Source organism: Eublepharis macularius, chromosome 18 (assembly GCF_028583425.1).
Source record: "Eublepharis macularius isolate TG4126 chromosome 18, MPM_Emac_v1.0, whole genome shotgun sequence".
Taxonomy (NCBI): Eukaryota; Metazoa; Chordata; class Lepidosauria; order Squamata; family Eublepharidae; genus Eublepharis; species Eublepharis macularius.
The window spans coordinates 25,807,800-25,828,850 of NC_072807.1; the positions used below are offsets into that span (position 1 = coordinate 25,807,800).

The window sequence follows — 21,051 nt, forward strand, 5'->3', positions numbered from 1 at the left end:
CGCTCCACCATCACGATCGTTTGGGTTGCCCTAGTCTGCACTTTTTCCAGTTCTACATTATTATTTTTTTAAGATGAAGTGTTCAGAAATGTCTACGGTATTGCAACTGGGGCTACAAAACAGACACAAGAGCATTACGATACTGGCCATTTCATTCTCTGGCTCAGTCACGGAAAGCAAGTTTATCAGGGAACATGGTTCTAGCCTAGTCTTCTCCCTGATTCTCTCTTTTCCTATACGCAGGGACTTTGTTTTGTACTTGTAGCTGCAGTCTAAAGTGGTACAACCCAGAAACAGATTGATCACCCCACCTGTCTGCTGGAGTTGGTTCTCCCCATTTAATATAGGCAGCCTGTATTCTTTAAAAAGATGGCGGGGTGGGGGTGGGGGTAAAGGATGCCTTTTGGCAGCAAAATGTTTAATTTATCGAAATGTACTCTTTTCGAAAAGAAAACTGTGTTTTGCAATAAAAGGTCTGGGGCTGAACCTTTGGGCCATCTTTGCTTTCTACAGGTAATCTCTCACGTCTGCTTATTTTGAAGCAAAACTGTTTCGGCCCATCAGGTTTGCCTCCCAATGAATGATTGTTCTGCGATGGTTTTTCAAAGCCCAGACCATTTAGAATCCTGCTGTGTGCCTGCGTGTGCGCGCGCGCGCGCGCGTTTTGCACCTCAGAAAAAATGGAAAATAACAGAGGGAAAAGCATGTTTTTAAACAATGGCTTGTAATCATTTTAATCAAGCATTAAATTGAGCAAATAAAGCCAGCAATGGAGGGTCAAATAATTGTCTTCAGCGCTCTCCCATTAAAACTTTTTCACAGCTTGCTTCACCAGCCTGTTTGTCTTCATGCTCAGCAGAGCGTTTTCAGAAATACCATGAAGAAGAGGCAAAAAAAAAAAGATCCAGGGAAGCTGCTGTTGGAAGCGATACCCCCCCATAGTCCTCCCCCCACCCCATATTGTGAGATTATTGTCATATAAAAGAGTTCTCCGTCACAACAAGTGGGTGCCGAACAAGAGTTTTGTCTGCACTGGCTCATTTCTTATATTCTTGCTTCAAACCACCGGAGTCATTATTCTTCAAAGCGCAAATGACACAGTGTGCATTAATATTGCTCTGGCAACCCTGTGAGTCCCAGTCAGCAACAAGTTTTCCTGAAGGTGCGCTCTGAGGGGGAAAAATGTGACAGGCCCCCAAACCGTCAAAGACGGCCAAGCTGGCAAGTCCCATCCCATAAGTGATGCTCCTCTCTCAATAATATCTCCACTTCCTGCTACTGGTTTGAATGAATTATTTCTTATGGTCAAAGACCAGTAAAATATGCACAACAGCACCATTAATTCAATCCTGCTATTAGTTAGCAATTAAGAGGCTGAGCAACACCTTTCCGGGGGCAGGATTTGACCCAGGAACAGTAGTCATACTTTTATCCTTTCTTTCAAGGGTCTCCCATTCCGTCCTCGTAACAATCCTATGAGGCAGGTGACTGAGCGAGCTTCAGAGCCATGCGGGGACTCCGTAGCAAGGAGAGAATGGATACACCAAGGTTGTATTTGGATGTCACAGAAGTCAGAAATATTTGCAACTGGAGCAAAGCTGATTTAACCTCGAGCACGGCTGTTCCCTCCCTCTCTCTTGCACATGGACTTCATCATCTAGGAAACCTTAGATCCAGCCACTCTTTGCTGTGATGTCCAAATTCAGTTGCTTCAACCATTGGAAGTTTGTTTCTTGTCATCTGCAAACTGGGATTTTCAATCAGGACTAGAAATATGAAAACAAACTCCAATTTTCTTTAAAGTGCCAGAATCTGGGCATGTGAACAAACTGTAGTCAGGATCAAAGGTTTCCCAGAAGCAGGAAAACTTGGCGCTGTGTCCACAAGGGGGAGGAAGGAGAGCGCACACAACAATCATGAGGGTAAGAAGTAGAAGGCTTCACCAAGTGACAGAACAGCATTTCTAAAATAGTGGATTACCGGATCTAATGCCAACTTACAGCCCAAGCATTCGGTGATGTTTCCCTTCCGCTCCCATTGAGAGACTAGAAGCAAGTAAGAGACTAGAAGCAAATGAGGGTGAGCGACTAGAAGCAAATGAGGCTGGATTTAAGCAACAATGCTTTTTCATGTGACGGTATGCAACTGGCCTGACAGCCTTGATCTCAGAAGTATCCTTCATACAGCAGATCGGTGGAAATGAGTTTTTCCAACCCAAGCAGGCAGCAGCCATCTCTGTTATGCGCTGGTCCCTACCACAGGCATCAGTTCCAAACTCAGTCCTCAGAGAATGCATAAGCCAATGGCTGTTACTTAACAACTGCTGTTATTTCTCCCCAAGAAGCCTCTCAGTTAGGTTACTTAACATACAGACGGGGGTCGCTAGGAAATGCAGGATCGGCTGCCCCTTAACAGTCATTGCAAGATCCGTAAAATCAGTGCAGAATGTGTCGTGCACAAGATACTCTTCTCCCCCTTCCTTCAAACAGTGATTTTGCTAAGTTTGCCATCTTAAGAATGTCCCGTGTTGAACTTTATTTTTAAAAAAGGGATCCAAAAGACTATTGGATCACAGGATCTAGTGGCAATCAAGTTCAGCAGGTTCCTCCTAGCAGAGAGACGTGTATGAGTGAAAAAAGAAGCCACTGAAGCACTCAGAATATTTTGCCAAAATGAGCATCTGATAGAGCAGAGCCAGAACCACCAACTGGGTGGGGACAGGGCTTTAATTGAAAGGCAGACACTGAGAACTGCTGTGGCTCCACGGTTGGCAACCTTCAGGTGGGCCTGAAGATCTTCCAGAATTACGCCTGCTTACCTGGAGAAAATGGCTACATTGGAGGATGGACTCTGTGGCATTATTCCTCACTGAAGCGCCATCTCTTCCCTCTCCTCCCCAGGTTCCACCCTCAACTCTCCAAGAATTTCCCAGTCCAGAGCTGGCAATCCTAAGTGGCCCTTCTATTTATTTATTTCATATATTCATATCCCATATTTCAGCCAGAAGGGTTCCAAAACCCGTAAAAGAGAAAACAAGTATCTGGGTCTAAACATGCATGGCTAGGAGGAAGCGGGAGCAGAAGAACATGCGTGGCCAGGAGAAACATTTGCTGCTTATTCTCCTTACTTCACGACCCCCCCCGCCCCCTGCCTTTCCTCTTGTGAGACTCTCTTGCTGCAGCCTGCTTGGCCAATCCGCTTCTCCCATGTATTTTTAATTCCAGCCAACTGCTTAGAAGCATGATTCCTTTTTTCCTACACAATGAAAGATATTTCCCCAAACGCTGCAGCATCTGTTGCGGCCTTCAGAAAGACATGGAGAAGCTAGACTCATCCAAGTTTCTAGAGGCAAATGAGAGAGAGGAAGCAAACCCTTAGTCTCACTCCCATCTTGCAGCAAATGGTGACTTCTGATAGCTATTCCAGGGAATGTCTCCCTGGGTAATGGCTTCCCCTCTAGGAAGAGCACCCCAGTGAAATTAAATCAAGCAGCACAACTCACCCTGCTTAGAAAAGATCCAAGAACTGTTAAGGCCTGATGGGACTCAATAGCAACTTACGCAGTTTAACCTCCACCATTTAGCTGGGTTCCAAGTTGCAACTGCATTCGGATCTGCCAGCCAAATTGCTGCAAGTACAGCAGCGCTGCAGGTGTTAACTGAGATGGTAAAATTCTGCATTTGACCCATTTGAAAGCAGCTGTTGCAAGTTTTCACACTGTGTTTCGAGGAACTTGGGGGGGGGGTGTTCCTGGAACATTGGTGGGGTGGGGTCCACAATGGAAAGATCAGTAAAGGCGGTACTGACTGCAAGGCAGCTCACCAAGCAGTGACTATTGATATACTCCTGCAACGTGAAGGCAAGTGCTGGGTGGATTGGCGGGCGCACTCTGACTTCACACAGGATGACGGAGAGGCCTGGCTAGTACCCAGCATGAAATGAGAGAAGCCGTTCCCAAATCCTCTGCAACATGCAGGGATTCACAGCAAGATCTGTAGGAGATCTTTGACAGGACAGTATATAGGGGAAAAGACTGCCTGAAGGCAGAAAGATTAAAAACCACAGATATAAAAAGGAAGCTGTAGAATATAATAATAATAATAATTTTAAAAGTTGGCAAGGCTTAGGTTTATTAAAACACAAGCCACAGACAACTCATGGTAAGAAAAACCCACGCAGAACCAGTACACATCCAAGGTGACTTCTTGAAAATCTCTGGCATGGAAAATAATTCACCTGCACTTAACCGAGAAAGCAGAGATGCAGAAGCGGAGGCAGTTATTTGTTTCTGCTGAGAGTTCTTTGCTTCTCAGCATGCTCCACAATTTTCTCGTCTACATAAAGTCCCTTCCTCTTTCTCACTGCATTCATGTACTTGCGAGCCTGGTTCTCGGAGTCTGCCTTTTCCCCAAAATGCAAGTACTCCTCCTCTGTGGTTGGTACCCAGAATGGATCGTCCGAAATGACCTAGGAAAAGAGAAATTGTAGAAAGAACAGCATTAATGGGAAGGGGGCAGGGAGAAATAAGACTGGAGAATTACAGATAATTTTGTAGATTCCATGGTTGGGTAAAAGCAGACTTCAAACGAGCAACAAAGCTCTGTTTTCCAAATAAGGTACCATACAGAAAATTAGCTAGTTGAGTAAAAATGAATGTGAAAGAATTTCTGTTTGAAGAAATGAACAATTATTTTCTAAGAACTGCAGAAATCATTGAGCCTATTACATTTTTATTCTTGTAGCAACCCAACATGTGGTCTGAAGGCGGATGAGCCAGCCAGCTCGTTAAAGCAAAGCAGCTCTGCGTTTTGTCAGTGCAGAGGGGAACCCTATGGATTCCGCTGAGAGTTCTAAGGGGGAAAGGTAGGATATTTCAGGTAATAAACAAACCGTGGGAGGCTAAGTCGATGGTCATGGCCCAATAAGCTCTGCAGATGAATGAGGTATTAACTCCCCAGTCTAAGCCCAGCTATACCCGCTACATTAGTGGTCTTCAACTTTTCAAGACCCAAAACACAACTTTAACCCACAGATGGATACATGGGACCCAAAGAGTTGCAAGCACATGACCCCGCAGTCTTGTGGCAGAGTCACTTTACAAGAAGAAGGGGTGCTGGAGACAAGGACTGTGACCAAAGGAGCTGGGGGCAAAACACAAAAGTTGAGCACCAGGGGACCAGTCACAGTGAGAGGAAAAATGATGATTTAAGCCACAGAGGAATCTTCTCCACTGTGGAGTGATCTCACAGGAGAGGTTGTGCCCTTGCTCTGTACACACATGGACTAGTGCTAGGTACATCCAAAAAGAAACAAAACGACAATGCCATCTCTATATGGGCTCATAAACCAACAGCTTGGACTTCATGAACCACCTGAGGGTCCCGGACCAGGGGCTGAAGATGTTACTGTCATGGGCTCGGATTCCTCTGAGGATGAAGACTTAGTGGAGGATGACAGGGGACAGAGTATTCCAAGCTCCTCAGGAGTCAGGTACATGGAGGACCAGCTTGCGATTGCGTTTAAACCAAGACGCCCTTTCCCTCGTTGTAGAAGCACCTGCGCAAAGATCCGCCCGGCTCTACTGCGACCCAGCTCTCTGTTATACCAGCTCTCTCGGCTCTGACCTTTGGACTCAGCTTTATGGACTACGTTTTCTTCCTTGTTCCCTGGATGGCTTCGGACTCAAGTTAGGTCTGTGTCTGTTTCCCTGCCTGCATTTAGCACAGCTACACAATATTGGCCAAATTTGAGAACTGCACACGAGAGCGGAGATTATTTGTGCTCTCATAGGGGCACCGAGAGACAGAAGGTAACAAATGCAATGGACGGTGACCATCATGCAAAATGCCTATTCGCGGAATGCAAGCAGAAAGAATGAAACTGCTTCCTTCTCATCCTGTGGTCGTTGCTAATTTTACTTAATGTTGGGGAAGCAGCATCAAAGCTGCACAACACGGAAGCGCGCCAGGCTCCAGAACACCTAACTGTATAGGTGGGACCCAATCAAGGAGGGCCCCAAGGAACCCAATGCAGCTAAAGGAGATTTTACTCCCCTGCCCCCAGATCTCTAAATGATTAACAATGGCAAAAATGGTTTGACTCTTTTAGTTGTTGAAAATAAGTGCTAAAGAAGAAATGCTTTCTATTGATTTTGGAAAGACTGGGGTCGGGGGGAGAATGGGACATCCCGCAGCCTTGGGCTGTGTGTCATTTTTCACTTAAAATTCCTTTTACTAACTTCCAATATTCACTGCAGTGAAACCTGATGAATAAAAGCAAAATTCTGTGCAGCCACAGCAAACTAAACTTGCACGCTTAGCTTGAAGGATACGGTTCTGACGTGGTGTTTTTGGAAATGAAAACTGCTGCAAAAGAATTCTTTCTTGAAAGAAAAGGAAAGTTCTGAGAACAATCAACTTCTGTACCAATGTTACCAAAATCAAATCAATTATAGTGCTTTGCCCTCTGGCATGGATGTCAAGGGTATGTCTGTTCTAGCATGGAACATCTACACCCAAGAATCCTGCCCAGCTGAGACTGAAAACAAACTCAATTCCAACTTATCTGCAGGCTGCTTTGAAGTCCTAAAAGGCAGAGAGGTGGGCTGTAAGCTTGCAAGATAAACAGAAATGCATGTGCTGCCCTTCTTCCAAGAGAACTTCCGGGAACGTATTCCATTCACTAATTTTTTAAAAATAAATCGTTTTGTGTTGTGGCTCAATTGAGCCTTAGCAGAGTGGCTGACCAGTGGCCACAGAAAACTCTGAAATAAAAAGCCACATCAGCTTTAAGACAGCAGGACAATAACACTATTTTGTCTTAACAACTCTGATACGTGGGATACTGGAGCGGGGGGGGGGGGACACCCACGGCTCCCAGTGAGCTCCATGGTTGAACAGGGATATGAACCCAGGTCTCCTGCACTGAAATGTCAACTTGCAACACCAGACTAGGTTAAAGCAGAGATGGAGGGCAGAATCCTTAGTTTTGTCGCATATCCCTGACAGTTCACAGAACCTCTGAGCTACACGTTGCTTGCTTGCTGCTTAATAAATTAGAAATGCTAATACTTCTCACAGCTTACTTTAATAATGCTGTTTATTAGTCAACTATTGGAAGCACGTTCCTAAACCCATCAATTAAAATATGTACAATAGTAATATGATAACTCAGACCAGTGTTGTGGTGCTATAAAATGCTGTACTGTAGTGGTTGAGTGGTTGGGCTGTGAATCAGAACTCTGATGATTTGACTCCCATGACTGCCACAAGTTCAGCGGGTGGCCTTGGAAAAGCTGCTCCTCTCAGCCCAGTGCCCCAGTTGCATTGTGGGGATAATATTGACACTGAATTTGTTCGCTGCTCTGAGTTGGGCACTAATCTGTCTAGAAGACTAGTATATAATCACAAATATAATATATAGTATATAATCACAAACATAATAATCACACATATAATAAATGGTTAAATTAATCCATTTCTACATACCTATCTGCATCCAATGTTCTATAAAACTAATGGGATTGCTGTTACTCTTGTCTTTGAGTTTGGCTTGTGCTATAGATAGAACATGCCAATGTTCTATCCCAGCTAAAGAAAGCTATGAAACAGAGTGACAACTGACAAAAAAATGCCTACATTCCTTGCTCTTAAACAAAGAGTTTTCTCCAAATCATAAGGCAATGAAAAGGTGGTGTGAAAAAGTGCTTGTACGGTGACATAATTTAAATTACTGAACAAATCAATTATATAAGGCACTGAAAATATATGCATTAGACAATGCCAAGAAATATCAACTCAATCCTGGTCTAAAGACATATATAACTAGTGATCTCCATTCAGTGGATCAGATTTCCCCTATTCCATTCCTCTACTGTTCCAGAATTTCTCGCTGTTGCATTCCACTCCACTATAATTCCAGTTTATCTGGGAGAAGTTATTGTTTTATTTATTTATTTATACCCCACTTTTCTCCCCAATGGGAACCCAATGTGGCTCACATTGTTCTCCTTGCCTCTATTTTATCCCCACAACAACCCTGGGAGATAGGTTAGGCTGAATGTGTGTGACTGGCCCAAGGTCACCCAACAAGCTTCTGTGATAGAGAGGAGATTCGAACTTGGGCATCCTTAAATCCTAGTCCAACACTCTAACCACTATACCATTCTGACTCTCTTCTAAAACTTCTAAAAATGATTCCAGAAATGGGACATGTGACATTTGCTATGCCTGACAGTTAATTTGCACTCTCTCCCTCACACCCTGTTCTTCTACATTACTGACATGCACTCAAACACTGGTAGAATACTGGGGTGGGGTGGGTGATCTTTCTACAGTGATTGCACCAAGATATTTTGTTTTGTGTTTTGTCAAATCTGGATACAGCTGTAGTACAACCACAAGACTGCTTTTCTTCAGTGTGTTTAATCCAAGCGCACAAGCACATGGGAACTGCAGAAAAAGATGCAAGTGAACTGAAAGCTGCCACAAATTGCACATGTTCAGTTCAATGCAGATAATTCAGAAAGAAAAGAACAACAACAAAATGACAGAATTCCTCATGTTTTGGTGCCACTTTGGAAACAAGACCAGACACATTTGGAGCTACATAATCCAAGAAGTGATTCAGATAAAAGAGGATTTCGGAGTAATTCCTAAAACGGATGAGCACTGCACATCACCATCTGCAACAACAACAAAACACACCCAAGACATTTCAGTGGGATCCGGGTGAGCCTCGAGATGATCATTGAGATGTGTGCCAAGGATTGCTCTCACTAGATGGAGTATAAGCCCTAATGTTAAAATGGATGCATTTATTGCAAGACCCCCCAAAAGATCCCAAGTCAATTGAGCTCTGGTGGTGCCAAGTACTACCAACAAGGTAATATGTGAGCTGCCATTATATGAGGTTATATGAGGTTACAGGTAATAGTGAACATGCATGTAACAGCAACTCTGGACAACTTGTAAGGTTTTTTTTGCGGGGGGTGGGGGGTGGGGGGGTTGCACAAACCCCAAAGAGGCGAACAAAAAAATTGTGCAGTAATTCACTTGGACTGCAAGCCTGATACCACGTTCAGAGCTGGAAGATGTCTTGGGTGAAGACAGTTTCAAAGAACGTTTTGAAGCCAAGCCCATATTCTCCACAGAGAGGTCTTTGAAGAGAGGAACCGCCTAAACAGACTGTAACCAACTTAGAAAACAGGCATGTAATTTTATCTTCCTTCCTATTCCTTAAAGCATCTTCCCCTCAAAAGCGCTTGATTGTAAATTACATGGTTTGAGGAAAAACACAATTGGAAAAAAATGGACAGGAGCTAGAAAACCAGGGGAAAGCCACTCATTTTATTGCTGTTCTCGACCTACAAACAACGCCCGACAGTCAAAATAATATTTGATCCATGGTACCTATTTCACCATTTCAAAAGAATTCCAACTTTCAAAAGTAATACCTTACAGTAAGGACATTTTTTGCCAACACAAAAATGTGCTATCTGGAGCAGAGAGGGTCTACCAAATCCTAATCTTTAAAGGGAAAAAATGCTGCAAATTGTAGGCTATCAAAACATTCTACGTTCTAACACTGTATCATTTTTTGGCTCTACGAAATAATTTCCCTGACTAGGGCCAGCATGTATATGCATTCCATAATCAAGACCATTGGTGTGATAATTTGGAGTCTTTGTGGTACAGTGTGAGGGGAACATCGCAAGATTTACTTTTTAGAGGATTGATGTAAAGTAGTACCAGACTTCACTGTGGAGCCCGAACCTCTCTATCACAGGTTAACAAGTTCTGTGACAAGACTTTGTCCAGTGCTGGAGAAATTCGAGAGGCCTTCATAAAGCTTAAGCCTTGACTATCCCGGGTCTTATTTCTACTCTCTTCCCGAGAGAGGGCTGTTGCCTCCACGCCCTGTTTATGGACTTCCCAGACATGTCCAGCAGTCTTCAGTAGTAGGGTCTCATCTACTGAAGCTAAAACCTATTCAGATGGGATCTGAATCAACCTGAAGCATGTGTTGCAAAGAGAAAATGCAGACCAATCCTAGCTACCTTTGTTTAGGTGAGATTAAAAGCAAAAGAAAGCTTTGGCCATAATTTAACTTCTCCATTCTTTTTATTATTCTTTTTTGCCACATCTACAGGAAATAATACACCAAGACAGATGGGAACAAATAGAAAGGGTTTTTTTTTTACCTCCCAGTGACTGAAGACCAGCTGCGGACTGGCCAGGCCGCTTGTTCTCTTCCTGATTTCATCAGCAAAACCGAAGCTCTCTGCCACAGGCAGCACTGCCTTGATGATAAACATGTCCGTCCCTTCTTTCATCTCTTCCTGCAACACCCGGCCTTCTCTCTTGGACAAGACAGCGTAGACACGACCTGTAGAGGCACAAGGCTCATGAGCTTTCCACCTACTCATTTATTATTTTACTTTTAATTTATTTTATTTACATCCCCTCTTTCTCCCCAAGGGGGTCCCAATGGTCTCATTGTTCTCCTCTCCTCCATTTGATCCTCACAACAACCCTGTGAGGCAGGTTAGGCAGAGAACGTGTGACTGGCCCAACATCACACAGCGAGCTTTCAAGGCAGAGCAGGGATTCAGATGTGGGATTCCCAGATCCTAGTCCAACACCCTAACCACTACACCACACCAGCTCTCTGCAGGACTGCTGAATTAGGACTGATTTATAGGCACAGGGAGAGAAAGCAAGGTAAGTAGCTGCCAAAAGCGACGGCAAGAAATACAAGTTTCAGGTATTGCTATCAGCCTTAATTTTTTTTAAAAAAAGCTGCCTTCAATATCTATATAGATTTGGGGGCGGGAGGGAGACATGTTTAAAAATAAATTTAAAAAATTTAACAATAGATACTACAGGTCAGATAGGGCCTGATCTTTCAAGGACGTTGTTTCTGTAGAACCTTGCCTCAATATAGGAAATTGCAGCTTGTTTTATAGTCACAATGCTGCAATTTTAGAATGGTATTTTAATGTCTGCATGCATCAAGCCAACGCTGCATTTGTGACAGGTAAAAAAAGAGATATCATAGTCTTATTGTTCTGGTCAGCATGGAGACCATTATCAACTTTCAGAGCGATACCACTGCAATATACAGTACCAAAACCTGCGAGCCAATTTACAAAAGAGAGGCAAAAATAGAGATCTGAAATGTCAAAGCAACATATAAACTGGCCTTTAAATAATGCCAGTTTGAAATGAAGCAGCAATGTATTGTCTCAGACAATTTAATGTGTACTTCTTTGCTTCTTCCCAAAATGGTTATCCCATTGCCTTAACCACAAAGGGTTCTTGCAACAGCTCAGTACCTGCTAAAATGCAAGACATTAAAGCCGTAAAACTGCACCAAGTTTTAAAAAGCCAAGGCAGCCAATACAAGCTCAGTTTTAGGACTAGCTGTTTCTCCATCCGACCAAATGCCTGTCTAAAATAGAAACCCTTCACATGCTTGCTAAGAGGTCAGGAGGGAGCCATCCTAGTGAGTCTTTCTTGCCACAAAGTTCTACAAAGGAGGTCACCACCACTGAGAAGGCCCTGGGGACTGGGGGAACAGTCAGCCAATATGCCAAGATCCAAAAGGGTAGAAAAGAAATATGGTTGCCAAAAATAAAATGCCATCAGCCACATACAAACACTCACACCTGGAGGACCACTAAAAAACCAAATAATTAATCTAGGCTAATTAAAACCAGCGAGGTTCAGTTTTCCATTTATACCCCAAACACACTGAAACACTACCTATTATACCTAGGTAGGTCTTCATGTCCACGGACAGTTTTGTTCTTACCTAGTACTTCTGCTGTGGCCATAATCTCACAGGTGTACATGGCAGCCATAAGCCTCTGTGACTTCACCTGCATAGCATAACGGCATGCTTCCTTCATGGTGGCAATCAGCTGCCCAGAGAAAGGGCCGTAGCAATCAGCAAGCATGGCCTCTCCTTTGCGTTTCCCAGGTAGTTTGAAACTTTGCTGGCTGCTCTCTTCGATTTCTTTACTTTCTGAAGTCATTTTTGAGTCTCTTCCCGTCAATACAGGGGTGGCTTCCTCCATCACCGGCATCTCTCCTGCAGTCTTCCCTTCCTCCAAATCCTGCCTGTTAACTGACATCTGCTCCACGAATCTGCTCATGTCCCAGTTCTCCACTGAAAAGCAGACACCCATCAGCGGCTCTTCACACATCGGCCCGGAAAGCGTAGCCAACTGAAACCCGCTTACTATGCTGTTGTCAAAGTCTCGATACAGGTCTCCTTCTTTCATAATCTTATCCAAGCATTGCCACACGGATCTCTCGTAGCCTTCGACTCTGTTCAATAAAATGTTTGGCCCACATTTTCTGGGGCCGAAGGCCCAGATGCAATTGACAGCATTTCTCCATTTTCTACCTTGCAGGTTTTGCTCTAGTTTTTGTTTGAACTCTTGGATCTGGTCAAGGACCTTCTGATTCATTTCCTGGGTTTTTCTGCCCTCATTCAAAGAAGAAACGAACTGTTCCATGGTTCGAATTAAGTCGCAGTTTTCCTCCAAAAGCCGAGTCACCTCCTCAGGAAGTGGCACTGCTCTGACACTGAGAGTGGCGTATTTGTTCGCCGTCAACATCGTCACGAGCCCATCCGAGTCTACCTGCACGCCCTCGGGGATTTTAGTCTGCTCCTCTTTACTCTGGTGTATGACAGCAACTTTCTGCTGCTTCCCTATTTCTTCATTCACCATGTCAACTTTGGGGGGCCTTGTTATCGTTTCTCTGAATGGAATAATCGGTTTCGATACACTGATGTCTACCCTGGCAAACCTACCAAAAGCAAAAAGGCTGAATTAAGACCAAATGGGAGGAAAAACAGTGAGAACTCGGGTGAAGAGTTAACATCATCTATCACCTGTCCGTATCCATTTGTGGTAGACCAACCTAGGCCACTGCTTCCTATAGATATTAGGCAATGGGTGTCAAGAATGGAAGCAAGAACAGAACAGATGCCAAAAATGGAGGCAACGCTTTGTTATCACCCTGGTAACCCAATCTCTCCCCCACCCCGGGAAAACTGTTCTCAAAGACGTACATATTTATTTATTATATTATGTATAGTCTGCCTTTCTTACTGACACTCACGGAAGATTATACAGTGTAGTTCTCCCATTTGTTTGTTGCCAATGCCACATATAAACACACACAAGAAGCTGCTTTATACGGAACCAAACCATCGGTCCATCATGGTCAGTACTGTAAACTCTGACTGGCAGTGGCTCTCCAGGGTAGATCTTACCCATCACCTCCTGCCCACTCCTTTCTAACTGGAGATGCCTGGGATTGAACCTGGCCTTTTGCATGCAAAGCAGAGGCTCTTCCACTGAGCCACAACCCCTCCCAACTACTTAGGTTGGTTAGCTCATGTATCATTTTGTGGCTCTTATATCCCATTAACGTAAGAACCCTGATTGCCTTGGGGAGAGTGTTGTTGAGAACATGCCAAGAGCTGAACGCTTCACAGAAGACAAGTTTGATTCATCAGTTTGTCTAAAATTGCAACTCTTTACAAGAGTAATATTTTGAGTGCTAAAAATGTGTTCCGAAGGTGTTTCTACAAAGAGGAGTCTAAAACAGGTACTGGCTGTTAAACAAATCACTTGGGAACATGCACAAAGGAAGCTTATAATTAGTTGTGGGGGACTGAATTTGCCTGCAGTGCCTTCTGGGAAAGCTAGTTGGATAGCCCAGAACAAAGGAGAGTCCTGAGCAATGCACAGAACACAACAGTTCATACCAGTGAATCCCTGTTCTTCAATCTAGTACATGTAAAGGTCCAGCAAACTTGACTCATGTGGCTGTGTACCGGTCAGGGGAGCTGCAGCCAATGACACAACAAAAGAGGGCATGTGGGTTTTCCTTCACAGAAGCGATACCCAAGACCGAAGTCACTGTGGATGAAGCAGAAACCCCTGCCAGAGGAGTTCCTGAATCTTGCATAAATAGGACAGAATGTGGCATTCCCCAAGTGCAGGTTCTTCCACAGGCATTAAAAATTATCTTACTGATATGACGCCAACAGTGTGGAAGAGTTGAGGGAATGCGGCTTTGACCTTTTCCAGAAGTTAAACCACAGTTACAAGCTTAGCTAGCTGAGAAATGCTGCATAAAACCACTGAACCTTGAGCATTTCCTCCCTCCCAAAACACACCTCTCTCTCAAATCATCCAAACAACGCTGAAGGTGAACCTCTCCTGCTGTTATTAACACATGCTCTCCGGTCTCTTGGATTAAAACTTGTACACATGGATCAGCCTGGTTTAAAAGCTTCATACCTTTGACCAGTTGAGGCATTTCACCTGGGAAAATAAAAAAGCAGGAAGGACTTGATTTTGAAATAATATACAGAAACCCGGGAAAATAAGAACATAGATTGGGAAATATTTCAACTTGAGCACAAACAGTAGCGTTTGGAAGATCAACGTGCTGGATATTTTAAATATGTAAACAACACATAGTACAACAGTTCTTATGAGAGGAGTGAGGACGTTTACCCTCTCCCAACAAGCAAGCCCTAATCTGCTGCAGAAAGGCGAAGTGTCTTGGATTTTAAGATCCTTTTCCACTTGTGGTAGAAGAGATGGAAGATTTTTGTTGATTCTTCTATCTCGCTTCATCCCCCATGATGTTTCTGGAGGGGGCCCACTGAGCCACAATTTTAGGGGGCACAGGTAACTGCAGTGCTAGGGGGTGGGGAGCAGTCAAGTGATTGTTTATACAGTGCAGCTCTGCTCACACTGCATAAAATGCAAGCCCAAGGGTGGAAATGCCCATTATACGGAATGTCAGGCTGCTGCCAAAAATGGAAGCACCAAGTAGAGTATCTTCTCTCCACTCTGGAATGTGTTTCTTGTGTCCCAATGTAATTATGTTGAGCCAGTTATGTTACAGCAAAGGATACGCAGCGGGGGTAGGGAAAGCATACAGTCCAAAGACATCAGGTCACAAGGCAAGATACAATATGCATTGCAGAGGACAGAACTAAACACGGGGCTGCCATTTTTAGCGTCAACCCCTTGTTGTGTTGCAACATGTTGCTCTGTCCTAACATGATTATTCCAAATTATTTATGTATCACTGTCTAATTTCAGGCTCAAGGTTCTTCAAAGGCACACTGGCTTTCAACAAATGGGAGAGCAAGTTTATTTGAAGGAATACCAGGAAGACTCTTACTTGGGTGTTTCGGCTCAACGGCAACTCGCACGATTGGTGTTGCTTCAAAGTTGAGTGGTGTAAATGGTGGGCAAGCTGGTGATGAGGACAGCGTTGCTGACTTTAGTACAAACTCTTGCAATCCTCCTATTCCTAAAAGGCACAGAGGCACGGTCAAGGCAGTCACCCCAAAGACAATTATGAACAGGAACACAATGCATTACATCTTTGAATCTGACACTAGAAAGGGCTGCCCCCCACTCTGATGGGCAGAGGGAGGGCCTGGACACCACCCGTGGGACATGGAAGCCAAGGGTACACATTGGAACTCTCCTCACCCAGCAGCACCCCGTTCAAAGGAGGCCAAGCCATCTGCTATCATAGTGAAGTTGGGTAGGTTTTTCTCCCCCCACTGTGATGTTGTCCTCAGTAGTTCCTTTCCTCATTAGAGCAAATTGCTGCCCCCATTTATAAGGACCACCACTGAGGGGTGGGCTGAGGACTACTATTAAGGTGCAGCAAAGTCTAACCCTTGGTGAACTCCGTCCAAAGTAAGGGGGCAAGCTGTCACATAGAATTCAGTGGAAGCCACTCTGAATGGGGCCTGTATGTCCCTGCCCTGGGTTCTGTCATTGGAGTGACTCTAGACTGATGGGATCTTAGGCTTTTATGACCACAGAACATAAAGAACATGGGGGGGGGGGAGACTATCATTTACTTAGACTGCACTCTCTTAGCGCTTGACCCTGTAGTTTGATGCCGAGTGTCTGCAAAGAACCAGGGGAGGGTTCTTTTCGCACGGAGGTTTTCCTGCGGTTTGGATGCTGACCTGCAGCATTTTTTCCTATGAGCTTCCTCATGTCCTCATTTTCACACGAACCTGCCTTATACTGAATCAGACCTTTGGTTCATCACAGTCAGTACTGTCTACTCAGACTGGCAGCAGCTCTCCAGGGGTCTCCGGTAGAGGTCTTTCACATCACTCAGTCCTTGTAACTGGAGATGCTGGGGATTGAACCTGGGACCTTCTGCATCTCAAGCAGAGGCTCTACTACTTGCTGCTCTTCCATGTCTTCTCTATCATCACCTTCTTAACACCCTCCACCCCCAGACTTCTTTCTCTTTTTAAGCACTTCTGTGTCACGTGGAGTCTTTGTAGCAACAGTACTTTTGTGGGTGGGGGGTGGGGGGTGCAAGGAGGTTTCCCACCCCAATTTTATTCTCACAATCATTCTGAGGTTTGGCTGAAAAAAAAATTTCTGGTCCAAGGTCACTTGCAGAACTTCATGCCAGGTGAGGTTTTGACCCTGGTTCCACCCAGTCCGACACCAGCACTCTTAACTGTTACGCAACAGCTAACATTCAACTGGCAGGCCTTAACCCACAACTGAGTTGCATCCTGATTTAAGTAGGGGAAGGGAGGATACAAAGGCTACATCAGAAATCTGGATGTTTAAGATTAAGGCAAAGGGGAGGGGATTTAAAAGAGAAAGCAAGAGAAAAGACAGAAAGGAGAGACTCCCTTAAAGAGAAGGAATACTTTCAAGCTGATACTCCTTCAAAAGCCAATCCGCGCATGCCGTGAGATTTAGTTTTTCAATTAATTCTTAAATATGGTCAAACTCCAGACAATAAGGTTTTAATTTCAGTCTCAAAGTGCTGGTGGCAACCACAAGTAGAAACAAAGGTGATGCAAGCTCAGAGCCATTTCCTCAAAGCTGGCCTCCGCACAAGTAATTTATATATATAAAAAAGCTGTTTTTGCTTTGGAGATCTGGCAGCAATTCATCCCCTCCAGCTACAAATCAAAAACTGGTCTAAGAGTCTTGGAGTTTGCGGCTCAAAACATGTGCTTACTATTTGAAGATATCAGGTTTTTAACTCGTTGCATCTTGGTTATTACCAAGACGTGCATAATTTAAGACTTTGTTCTGTAGTGAAATATTGGGCTTTGAGTAAGGAGACCTGTTCCATAATCTTCTATGGTTAAGCCCAAACTTGCAAAACCACATATGCTCGGCTACGGCGAGTAAGCCGTGTTAGTCTGTAGTAGCAAAACAGTAAAGAGTCCAGTAGCACCTTTAAGACTAACCAACTTTATTGCAGCATAAGCTTTGGAGAACCACAGCTCTCTTCATCATACATCTGACGAAGAGAGCTGTGGCACTTGAAAGCTTATGCTACAATAAAGTTGGTTAGTCTTAAAGGTGCTACTGGACTCTTCACTATTTTTATGGCAAGTAAGAAATGATTTGGGATGAACAGACGTGGTTTACATGGAACTGGCAGCCATTCACGTATATGGGAGAGAGTAAAGAGGTGCTCAGGATTAATCACTGGAATTAGGTGAGGAGCTACCAGCAACCTTCTTCTGTGTAATACAGAGACCTTCTGTGTCCCATCCATCATGTTGACGAGCAGTCCACCTCAGCAAACTAAATAGCAAAACATTGCATGCTAGGTCTCAAATCAAAGCTACAACTAAATTACATTCTCTCCATTTCCATTACTGTTGCAATCTGTTTGATATCTGACATATATTCTGGGGAGGGGGCTGAAACCGATCACCATGCAGTCATCTGCTATTTAAATGGAACACGCTGTAGAAAAATAATTCCGGATAACAGCCAGTGAAAACGCTGCGCTCGGACTCTTCAGCCAGTCATCCTGTTAACCCGCAGTTAACTAATTAAAACTAAATTTTCTAAAGCCTACACTAGTTATTCCCAAAGCCCAGGGCTTTCTTTTATAAACGTTTTCTTCCAGTGTACGTTTTCTTCCAAATGAGTTTATTACAGTTATTGTCTTGGATTGGCACCTTTACAGAGTCTAAAGTACCCAGAATAATTGGATGGCACCGAGTATTTCCTACAGAAATGACGTTCTTAACTCAAAACTATGCTATTTTAAAATGCTGTGAAAATGATCAAAGCGGAAATTAAAACACACACACCTCATGTTTCCAGGCCATCAGCGATAAGATTAACAGAAACAAACCACCTTTTTTCATTTTTTTAGATTTAAAGAAGATGTTGCCACTGTGGGCGTGTGTGAACAGATGGTATGAAACAGAACAATGGGGAACGGCTCAAACCGGCTTGCCGTCCCGAGATGTTATTAATAAAAGACTTGTGTGTCATGCTTTCTAATTTTAGCTGTAACAGTCACTTCCAAAACCAAAAGTTTATTAACTCAAATTCTTTCAAGAAAAAAATCACTTGGGGCAATCGATCCAGGATGAACCAGAGATCCGTTTAATTGCCCCTTGAGATTCTATCTATAGCACTGACACCCACTCAGTGGCTCAGAAGCCAACTGCAGCTCTTTGACACGGCATCTGTGGCTCTTCTGAGCCTAACGTGCCTCTCGCCCCACACTCCAAGAAAGCGGGCAAGGCTATTACCTCGGGGGGCTTGCGGCTGTCAGGCAGTTCCCACCTTGAAACAGTTGCTGGAGGACAGGTGAGCTGCAGACCCTGTGCTAGGGATGGCAGTTAAGGGCATCGGAAGTCATACACAGATGCAACCAAGGTATACATATATTTGACGGTTTTATATTAACATGCTGGTGGTTGTGCTTAGTGGGATGACACGCAATGGTCATGTGGCTCTTTGGTTTACAGCAATTGTGAATGTGACTCTCAGCAAGTCATTGAATGATTGCCAGTGATATAGTGAGAACAGGAGCAGGCCTTTCATATACAGGATAAAAAAGGTGGCTGGGCAGTGAGATGATAGAACAGAAGGCACTATCAAAGATGGAGCAATGTACTCCAGAATTCTTTTCTATGCTAAAAACTCCCTGCAAACAGAAAGTAAGCTCAGCAGTCAGTGAGGGGATAAAACTTTGTTCCTTGCTGTGCTAATTTTCTCTTTGCATGGAGGATTTTTTAACCGCAAAACAATATTCAATATTCAAAACTCCTGTGATCTATTCTACTGCCTCATTTCTGTGTCCTTCTCTTGCATGTGTGAACCAGACTCACCTGCCCCCTCCTTCACCTCTTCCATCACAGGTAGAGATGAATCAATGAGAGACCCCCCCCCCCCAGAGTTCATTTTGAATGTGGTACCTCACTGGCATCTGAACAAAAATGGAATTCTTCTCCGTCGGTTGCTCACTTCTGTCCATGCTTTGAGCAAGAGGGAAGTAAATTTGAGCACAAGGGCACTTTTCACTCGCAGGGAATGAATAAGAAGCAAATAGGTCCCAGACAGGCCCGGTCTAAAACATCATTATTTTTTTAAAGGTTGTAGTCCACACACACCCGACAAAAGCAGAGATTTACTGTAGGAGATGTCTAACATCCCCTCAGAAGAAATGCGGAAATGGGGCTAATCCAGGGATTACTCATCTATGCCACAGGGAGCCTCGTTAAATCAAGAGGAACCTGCCTGAACCTTCAAAAAGATAACTAACAGGCACTGGCAAAGAAAGTCTCCATGGATATAAAAAGAAGAAATCCAAGAAGCAGTTACTGCAAAACAGCCCCCAGGCTAACCCAAAAAAATAAAGTATCCTCTTGTCCTTCACTAGAGCAGAAAGGTCCAAATAAAAAGAAGCGGGGCCATATTCTGGTGCACTTTAGGGCCCTCAAAAAGAAGAACCGAAGTTTCAAGATTGCCAAATGCTTACTGGGAGGGGGCGGCGGAAACGAAGCCAAGTTCACTTTCCAGATTCAGTTTAATTAACGGGAAGGCATTTTTCTCAGAGGGGTGGCCGTGTTAGTCTCCTGTAGCAGAAGAAGTCCAGTAGCACCTTAAGACAAGCAACATTTATTCCAGGATGATCACAAGTTCACTTCCTCAGATACAAGAGGGAAGAAAGAAAACCATTGTCCTTGTTTTCTGTAAAAACGAGGGAAATGATTTTCTTTCTTCCCAGTGCATCTGAGGAAATAAACTCTGACTCACAAAGGTTCACACTGGAGTAAGCATTGTTAGTCTTTAAGGAGCCACTGGACTTCAGCTTTGTTTTGCTTCCTGTGATCCAGACCGATTAAAAAATTGTAGTGGTGTGTGTGTAGGGAGGGGAGAGAGTTCCGAGATCCTCTTGCCTTAGGCATCCATAGAAGCAGCCCATTTATATTGTGAAGGAATTAGAGGCTGCCGTAGAGGTGGCAAGATCTCTGTGCCTGATACTATGTCCTTACTTTGAAAAGGATGAGGTGGGGCGGCTTGCTGTGCATATATCATCTCTCCACGCACTCCCATGGTACTCTCTTGGGCTTGATTTACACATTCAGGAGAACGTGCAAGGAAGGTGGTAAAAACAGACTGTACCACTCAGACTGTTGTTGGGGAACCATGGCGCTTCACATGCTGGAAGGATTTCTTACATTAACTCCCTGCAACTAAAAAGATCAACACAGCAAGACAAGGGAGGGGGTAGAAGCTTTCTAGCCCCTAGCTGTGCTAGGTTTCTACCTGCATGGAGTATTATAAAGAGAGGAAGATCCATAGCCAGAATCTATCACTTGTGAGTTATGAAGCAGTACATTCGGGTTCTGCCATCTTTATCTCCGCCATGTACAATCCAGGCTTTGGAGTTGGTTCATAGAGGAGAGTCAGGTGAAGGAAGATGAAGGAGCTGAGGGCGGAGCTGGGGGTGGGGGGTGATGCCTGCCCCACCATTACTTATTTGGATACCTGCTCTCAGCCTCTAACACCGCCTAACTTACACTGATATTTCTCTTATGGTTTAAAGAGCGCATTCATTCTCTCTGATGTCTTTCGGAAAGTGTTACTGAATACTACAGTTTGAGGTCAGACTCAGGGGTGCCTTTGTACACGGTAGGAGCGCTATGTTTGCCTTAGAAACCCCTTCTGCATTGGGAGGTGGAAGCTCCATG

General features: G+C 44.1%; 1 protein-coding gene across 1 annotated transcript in view; it reads right to left on the reverse strand.

Annotated features, from left to right (window-relative positions):
- Positions 1-4,110: 4,110 nt before the first annotated feature.
- Positions 4,111-21,051, reverse strand: part of EFL1 (elongation factor like GTPase 1) — a 55,090-nt gene continuing 38,149 nt past the window's right edge. The window contains exons 16-20 of the mRNA XM_055002997.1: positions 15,222-15,353; positions 14,200-14,347; positions 11,815-12,818; positions 10,202-10,386; positions 4,111-4,467 (exon numbers count right to left, since the gene is read on the reverse strand). Coding sequence (XP_054858972.1) covers positions 4,279-4,467; positions 10,202-10,386; positions 11,815-12,818; positions 14,200-14,347; positions 15,222-15,353 — 1,658 coding nt within the window. The 3' untranslated portion in view covers positions 4,111-4,278. The remainder of the gene's footprint in view (positions 4,468-10,201; positions 10,387-11,814; positions 12,819-14,199; positions 14,348-15,221; positions 15,354-21,051) is intronic.